We start from the raw sequence: 9,120 nt of genomic DNA, 5'->3' as shown, positions 1-9,120 counted from the left end.
GACAGGTTATAAAAGTGAACATCTCTCCCTAGGTTGTTTTTAGCCTTTCCACTACTTAAAGTTTTTGAGAATAAGATTTGAAAAAAACAACACAACAATTCCAACCATATCAATTCCTGACCTAATAAACAAAAATCCAGCTCCAGTCAGTTGGGCATTTACATATTGCATGAGCCTTAGTACAGCATTGAATCTCCTATGCCTTAGAATGTAAACTGTGCTCTCTTGTCTTTAAAAATATACTAAATATACTGAAAAGGCACGTGTGACCTAGTCCGGAATATATGAACGTTCATTTTTAGAGAATGTAGGAAATTCTTTTGTAAGTAGACATAATTTCCTTCTTTACAGGGCTCAGTTGGCATATGTATCTCCCTGAAAAGGGGAGCATAGATAACTTCGATGTGTCTGGCCTTTTCACACAGGAAAGCGAGTATCTGATTCCATGGGAACTACCTTTCCTGTATACCCTGACCTGTTTTGTGCGTAACCCTTGCAAGGGGGTAAAAAGCATGCTGTGTACAGGCACAAGTGCTTCCTCATGCTTGAGTTACAAACATCTGTTCTTGAAATAAGAATATTGTCCCAATTAACACTGTCAGGAGGGAGTAAAGAGAGTGTGAGAGAAAGGATGGGGTGTAGGTTAAAGCCTGCATTGATGACAGGAGCTGGGTCTTAGCAGCTTCAGATATAGAATTAGAACCACACAAATTCTCTTCTGTTCTCCACCAATTAAGATCACTTAGCAGTGACCTGCTCTGACAAAAAAAAATTATTTTTTTTTAGAAAAATTTAACTTCTAAAAATATTAAAATAAACTGCTGATCACTCTAAATTTAGACTGACTGATACATGAAGTAATGCTCGGAGTCTATTTAAAAGACATTACAGCACTAACCTAATTACTCAAATAATTAGTGCCAAACATTTTACCCCATCGTTAAAGCCTTTTGATGTAACTGAGAAGCTTGGCAATAGGATTTTCCCCCTTAGAAAATGGAATATATTACAGTTGAAGTAATGATGAGTTTTCCCAGGAAGATTTTGTTCACATTAAAGATTGCCATCTACTGGCGAGTATTAGTATTAATCAAGATATAGCAGAAATTCTTTTTTTAAAAAAACCCACAAAAACATTGACATCTGATATTATAACACAATTAGTATAAAACAGGAAGCCTGATACTGTGGAAAAGTGACTTTCCTTCAGAGTTGTTGGGAAAGTCTGCACAGTTGCTGTTAAATTGTAATTGTTAATATGATTGAAGGGAGGAAATTATTAAATACATGGGATGTAATCACATAAACGGAAATTAATCAAAATAATATTTTTAATTAAATGAAATGCATTTTTTTTCTCCTGTCTCCATTTTTTGGAATGTGATCAATGGAATGTGACACAAGGCCTAAGAAACATTGTCCGTCCATTGCTGCCTCGAGAAGTTTACATTACTGGCAAACGATAGAAGGAAACAGAAGTGGTCAATCAGCAGAAAAGTGAGGGGACTCACTGGGCAATGGGTGCCCTACTAGGAGACAGGAAGGGAGGGAGGGAGGGAGGGAGGGAGGAAAGAAGGAAGGAAGGAAGGAAGGAAGGAAGGGATTCCATGAACATTTCCATGTAACCATCTCTTCCTGGTTACATGTACCTGTCCCATCAGGTCTAGCAGAAAAGGAAAGTTACAGTCCCATCTATTAAGGAATGTCACCTGATGGGACCCCAGAGAAGAGCTTTTTCTGCCATGGGACTTGACCCTTGGAATACCATTCCCCTAGAGCAGGGGTGTCAAACTGCTGGCCCGTGGACCGGCAAAACCATGCCCATCCTAGCTCCGGCAATGGAGAAAAAGTCATGATATGTCGTGACACGTCATGTGGCGTGACGAGTTTGACACCTCTGCCCTAGAGGTTAGATTGACCCCAACCCTACTTGCCTTTTGAAAGGCTCTATCAATAGATGTGTCAACGTGCCTTGGTATCCAGTGACAGTTCAGGACCTGCCAGATGGTTATACTAATTGATCCATGATTTTCACTTGCCCAGTGGTGGAATTCAAATATGTGAGCAACTGGTTCTCTGTGTGGATGCCACTTCCGGAAGTCCATTCTGGGCCTGAGCAACAAAAAATTAGCTATTGGTTCTACCGAAGTGGTGCGAGCCAGCTAAATCCCACCACTGCATTTGCCTGTCTTTTATGTTTTTTGGTTTAAATTTTGAGTTTTAAAGGGGATTTACTGCATTACTTATTGATTTTGGTGTTTTGCATACTGGTTATATTATTTGCTTGTTTTAATAATGGGAGTCACCTCCAGTAATAAAAGTGAGATGGGTGGTTACACAAACTGAATATGTAAGAACTGAAATCTATTTCTCTCCAGGAACTGGGTTCAATTTAAAGACAACTTTAGTTTTTGGTAATTTTTTTCTAGATCAAGAACGTGCTTTGTTGGCTCAAGGCTGCATCAGACGTGTATTGTATTGAGGTCTGCATCCTTAAGGTTATTCAGGGTATTCAGAAAATGATTTGGCATAGTTAGTGGGTTTTTTCTTTTAAACGTGAAATGAACTCTTTAAATTTCTGCAAGTTAATGTTCTTCTTGTATTCTAATTTCTCTATGGACTCATGGAGCAATAAAAGGGATATGTTTTTTACACCCCTTTCCTAGATCATTGAATAGGCTCTCCCTTTGGCAGAATGCACCAGCCTGTGAATCTTTCTAGCTATTGGCGAATTTAGACCTACAGGGAACTGAAACCACAGAAAGGGATATTTTTTTTAATAACAGAGCAGGGATATGGATTATTTTCGAGGGAAATGGTATGGCAAACCAAAAAGAATCCATCATATTATGCATAAAAATGTAATATTATAGTTTAGATATTAGGGAAAGAGACACATAAAATGTTAAGGGATTTTACATACGAAAAGAAATTCAAGCATTCCTATTTTTTTTCCAATTCACAAGTTATATTAGTATTTGCATTCAATGCTGAATTTAGGTTTGTATGCAATGTCAGCCTTCCATTTTGGCTTTATCTTCCAGACCCACATATCTTAAGAGTGGCACCCCACAATACAATAATAGTTGCCATTTCCTTCATGCAAATCATGTTTCCAGAAAGATCATTACAGTGGCCACAGTACAGTAAAGTACAATACAGAACAACACAGTGGCCAGTATTGTGTATCAGCTTGCCCTAGTGCAAGAATTCTCAATGTGGCACCTGAGAGTGCCAATGTAGTCATGGACACCTCCTTTGTCACCTCCTGGATTTCAGATATGTGTGATTTTTCTACATTAAAACCTAATTTAATTTAAGAACTGTTAAGCTGCAATGCTGCAAAACAAGGATTTTCAGCTTCCAGCATAATTGTTCTGTTCAAGAGTGGCCCCGGGTCTCAAATGGCTTCCATTCCCTCTTTTAGAAAATAAAAATGATGGGTGGTTACTACTTAGTCTCTGTTTGGATATGGATCTGCTTTTCAGAAAAATAAAAAAGCAACTGAGAATAATAAGGAATGTCCTGCAGGATAGTAGGCTAGAGTGGTGTGTGCAGCAAGTAGCATTCATATAATTCCACACTTTGTAACTGGCTAGAAGTATCACAGCCATGAATGTGCCCCTTACTATAGGCAAGGAAGTGGTAGTTGCAGCAAACTTCTTTCCTTCCTTCCTGCCAGATGGGACTCTCAGCTTTTACTGACTTTTGCCTAAGAAGAGCAAAACCTGTTGATAATTATCCAAGAAAGAAAAGCAGTAAGAGAAGATCCAGCACCCCACTTTGATATAAATGCCATCTTAGACTTGCCTTCTTAAAAGTGCCCCTTCTTCCTTTCTCTCAGTTCCTTCTATATCTTGTCTCTTTAAACTTAGCCTAATAGCCCATCTCTTTTTATAATTTCCATTATTTGGGGACTCAATAACTGTTTAACAAGATATGTATTCAGAAAATAATAAAAATATTTTGAAATATTCCCTAAAATTAAACTGAGACACAATTAGAGCTGATTTCTATGCATCAGCTAGGTGGGATTTTTTTGTTCTGTGCCTTAAAATTGTACAAATATTTTCTTAGTAGTCAAGTGGTTGTTTAAAGCAATCCAACCTGCCAATGAGATTATACTCAACCATGCTCAATTCATGGTACCAATGAAATATCTTGAAATCCTAAATAGGAATTGAAATAACATGTTTTATTGGACATATATTGGTTGCCCAATGTATTCAGCATGGCATTAAGGAATTTGTTGCTATGGTATACCTAGGCGTGTCTCAATTTGTTTGCAATGGGTTGTGATAGAAGTGAAGAAAACATCCTGAAAATCTACCAAGAATTCCCTGGCAAATCAAACCCAGAAGACCATATATGTTATCTTGAGTTTTCTAGTGCTACATAATGGCTCTTAAGGGAATGCCAAAAAGAATAAGAATATAAGCGTATAACTTTATGAAGAGCCTAAGAGACATGGAACACTTTTTTTCAGTCATATACAATATGAAAAGAAAGAGAAATGGGATACTTGAATCATACAGAATAGTGGGCAACACATTAAAATAAGCCAGAAAAAAAATAATCCAGAGGGCCTGCAGAAAAGTACTAAGTTTTATTTTTGGCATTTTCACCCAGCCATGGATCTCTGTGAATCACAAAGCTACTGACCTGTTCTGTAGTGTATCACAGGCAATACTGTTGATAAGCAAATGGTGGTGCTGTTGATTGTGGCATTCTATAACCTTCATATTCATTGCCAGTCTTCAAGAATTACACAGTTAGATTTCATCAGTCTATTATCATGTTCTTAGCATGTTTTCCCAGGCTCACTTAAGCCCTTTGCTATACATTCATAGACAAAATATAAATGCACTGTTCTGTTCCAATACAGGCATGAGCAAAATAATCCTCTCAACTGCAATAGATGAATGAGGAAGTCCACAACTTACACTATCTAAGTGTATAGCTGCAGCATTGTCAGGCTTTTTTTTTTTTAACTTTCCTCTCATCCTGCAAACCACTCTATTTCCGTATTGCTCTGTGTTTATATTCTTTTCTAAATGACCTCATAATTTCCTGCTTCTCCAGGCAAGTCTTGTCCAAATGTATTATATATATAAGGCTCGCAGCACCCTACAGCACCATCCAAGCAGCATTATTTTGCAGCAAGATGGCGGGCAAACAAATTTAGGAACCGAATAATAATAAATAAAATAAAATAAAAATACTTTGTTCCAGCCAAACAGATGGAACTCTGTATTCTTCAGGAATGAAATATGCTCTCATTGCTAATGGAGGTAATATCTCCATTCTTTGTCCCAAATAAAAGTGTAGAAAGTGAGGCAAGGGCAAAGGTTGGACTGCACTAAGAGGGATAGAAGAAAAGATGAAGAGCAGCAGCAGGAGGACAGTAAATAAATAAATAATTTGGAAGGCATTCCTTTTATTTTCCAGAAGGCTAATGACAAATTCGATCACCAAAGAAAAATGAACAAGCCTTTGGGTCATACCTTGTGCGGAAGCAGAAACATTATGGCCGTAAAAACGCCAAGGCACTAAATATAGAATTTATTTACTCCAGGCCTGTTTTTTGAAGCATCCTCCTAAATTGCCATGGCAACCTTATGCGTGGCTTATTGCCTTGAATGGAGAACGTTGCCATGGAAACCAATAAAAACAACTGCAACAAAAGGAAGAAGCGGTTCTGTTTCCGTAAGAAAGAGCCAATTATTTCGTTATCCCCCCCCCAAAAAAAACATTTAAATCAGAAAAGACAAAGGAAACTTCGTAGTTCTATGAGTGAAAAAGCAAAGTAGCATCAACCTTTTCTAGCAAGGAGAAACTGGTATTGTAATAAAAAACAAATAAAGAAAAAAAGAAGCAGCAAATTTTAAAATGATGTTTGGCATTCAAATTGGTACGTTTCCAATTCAGTTGGACCAAGCTATTTATTCATGAATTTTGATTATGTTTTGGTTCATTTGGGAACCTGATGTTAGGTTTTTTTTACCCTTGTCAAAATAGGGATTCACTGAAAATACTAAAAGTTGGGGCAATGAAATTAACCTAAGTAAAGGGTTTACATACACATACACACACACATACACACTGGACTAGATTAATTTAATTGTAATTTATTTACTAAACAAAGAAGCTGAAAAGGGGGACTGGGCTACATATAACCCACTGTAGGCTGCCTGTTAATGCAATAAACCTCATAAACATTTTCTAAAGCCAAAATAAGCTTAACTGGTCGTGGAATTATTCAAGAATGATTCAAGGTTGAGATGGATTGCATTTGGCTTCAGTCCACATATGGCCTCCTGAAGCCTTTTTTGTTTGTTGGTTTCTTTATTAACATTATTCATAGGTTGTCCCAAACCATACAAACTCTGAGCAGCAAACAACTCCAAAATACAATCATTAAGAACTATCCAGGAGGAGGAGGAGGAGGAGGAAGAGGAGGAGGAGATGAGAATGGAAACTGTAGGGCTTCTTTTCTTGTGCTACTGTTTTATTTGTGTACTGTCCTTGCTGTTCCTATTTTACAAGTACTATATATTAGCCTAAGTCTGTCTTACAGTATAAATATAGTAAAATGGGTACCAGCAAGAGACAGGATATATAAAATGACAGTTTTCTCTGCAAAAGTCACACCTGTGTTCCATTTTGCTTACAGTGGTGCAATGCAAATATACAGAAAGGAGTTACTTGGAAAACTTTGTTTCATGGCATGGAAATGATATAAAAAGCAAGTAGCAGCAAAACATCCCAAAGGTCAACTTCAGTTTCCCAGCAAAATAACTTTCATTTCCTGTAAGCTTTTTTTTAAGCTTGGTCTTCTTGCTCACTTCTAGAAGTTCTGTCCCCCAACTTTTAATGCATAGAGAATACATTTTTGTTTATGGCTGAAACTTGGAGACACACATCCTTGTCAGTGCTGTATGCACCTAATTCAACACTATATCACAAGGTTGTTTTTTTCTTTGTCAATCAGCCGCCTTAGTTTAAAAGATAAATGTACTTTATTTACTGCTATCCTGTTCATTGCTCTTGCTGTGGTCTTCTGGGACTTTTAGACTGCTGGGCACCCAAAAGTCCAATCCAACCATCCTACTGAGACCAAGGCTTTCTATTTTTTTTTTAAAATGTAAATTTTAAAAATTAAATTTGAAGGCATGCTGAATATATACAAATAAGAATTATTCCTAGCTTTGCATAGCCCCCTTTTATGCATCTGCAAAAATCTCTGTCCTAATATGCCTTCTATTCAGAAAGTAAGCCCAACTTAATGTCTCTGTGTATGTGTGTGTATGTGTGCATGCAAAGGAATTGTAGGTGGGTAACACTAGGTTGAATGGATCAGAAGCCTGTAGATTTTGCATCAATAGAAAAGAATATTTGTAGCTCAGGGTTGAACTGTGGGGTCCTTGGTCCTCTCTGAACTTGGTTGTTTTCTTGCAGATGCTTCATGTCATTAATGATAATGAAATGAATGGTAATGGTAATGAAATGTCTCCAAGAAAAGAAGTTCAGAGAACATCAAGGACCCCATGATTTTGCACCAGTCAATTTCTGGCTTGGATCTTTCCAAATAGAATGGTAAGTTTGGAAACCAATAAACAAGCAGGGCTTGGAGCACCACTAATGATGATTGATGGCACTGTTGAAACTTTCTCTGGGCAGCTATCTCAGGGGCTGCCACAAAGAAGAGGGAGTCAAGCTATTTTCCAAGGCGCCTGAAGGCAGGACAAGAAGCAACAGATGGAAACTAATCAAGGAGAGAAGCAACCTGGAACTAAGGAGAAACTTCCTGACAGTTAGAACAATTAACCAGTGGAACAACCTGCCTCCAGAAGTGGTGAATGCTCCAACACTGGATGTTTTTAAGAAGAGACTGGACAGTCATTTGTCTGAAATGGTATAGGGTTTCCTGCTTGAGCAGGGGGTTGGACTAGATGACCCCCAAGGTCCCTTCCAACTTTATTATTATTATTATTATTATTATTATTATTGTTGTTGTTGTTGTTGTTGTTGTCGTCGTCGTCGTCGTCATCATCATCATCATCATCATCATTTCATATGATAATAATGGGAATTGATGATGATTTGGATTACTGCAATGGACCCTACATGGGGCTGCCTTTGAAGACCATCCAGAAACATCAACTGGTTCAGAATGCAACAGTGTACACAATAACGGAGGCCCCAGGTTTGCTCATGAAACACCTCTGTTGCGCAAGTTGCACTGCTTCTTTCCGGGTGAAATTCAAGGTTTTGGTCATCACTTTTAAAGCCCTATATGGCATGGGGCCAGTTATCTGCAGGACCACCTTTCCTAAGGACATCTACTGTCCTATCAGCTCAGATAGGGTGGGCATGCTCCTAGTCCCTTCCCAAAATATTGCCATTGATGATGGGGCTAGAAAGCATGCTTTTTCCATGGCAACCCCTCCCTCTATGGAACACTCTACTCCCTGAAGTTTGGCAGGCCTCTGTCCTCCTATCTTCCTGTAAAACTTCGGAAGACCTGGTTATTCCCCCTCCCAAGTGCTGGGATAAGAGATTGTAGGACTTGGTATCAGGTTTATGTTGCTTTTAATCTTTTTAATGTATTTAGTGTTACAGTTTTATTAGGGTTTTTATGTTGGTTTTACTTTTGGTTGGGAACTGCCCTGGGGTGATTATAAGGTGAGTGGCTATATAAATGTTTTCAACAATAAATAAATAAATAAATAAATAAATAAATAAATAAATAAATAAATAAATAAATAAATAAATAAATAAATAAATAAATAAATAAATAAATAAATAAATAAATAAATAAATAAATAAATAAATGATGTAATAGCTGATTAAGAGAGCCAAAATCACTCATTTTCACTCACCTTCTTCTACCATCTTGGCTATGTTACACTGGGTTTTGTACATCAAATACATCCAAAGGGAAGTGTTGAGATGCCTTTAACCCATTGATACTCCTTTCCCACAGCAAAAAGTTAATCTTCTCTTCCACAAAAGAGGTTGATAACTCTATCATAGTAAAAGCAACAGCCCCGTTACTATTCGAGCGGTCACTAAAAGCACTGTTGTAAGTCAAGGACTACCTGTACTGTGTAGATGCTG

The 9,120-nt window shown here is 37.6% G+C and overlaps 1 protein-coding gene across 1 annotated transcript in view; it reads right to left on the bottom strand.

Moving 5' to 3' along the window:
- CRB1 (crumbs cell polarity complex component 1) overlaps positions 1–8,895 on the bottom strand; it is a 114,218-nt gene extending 105,323 nt beyond the window's left edge. Inside the window, 1 exon segment of the mRNA XM_029285172.1 lies at positions 8,883–8,895. Within this exon segment, the coding sequence (XP_029141005.1) occupies positions 8,883–8,895 (13 nt within the window).
- Between the last annotated feature and the right edge of the window lie 225 nt (positions 8,896–9,120).

Source organism: Protobothrops mucrosquamatus, unplaced genomic scaffold, assembly GCF_001527695.2.
Source record: "Protobothrops mucrosquamatus isolate PMUCROS unplaced genomic scaffold, P.Mucros_1.0 scaffold1365, whole genome shotgun sequence".
Taxonomy (NCBI): Eukaryota; Metazoa; Chordata; class Lepidosauria; order Squamata; family Viperidae; genus Protobothrops; species Protobothrops mucrosquamatus.
This window is presented reverse-complemented; position numbering and strand designations above follow the sequence as displayed.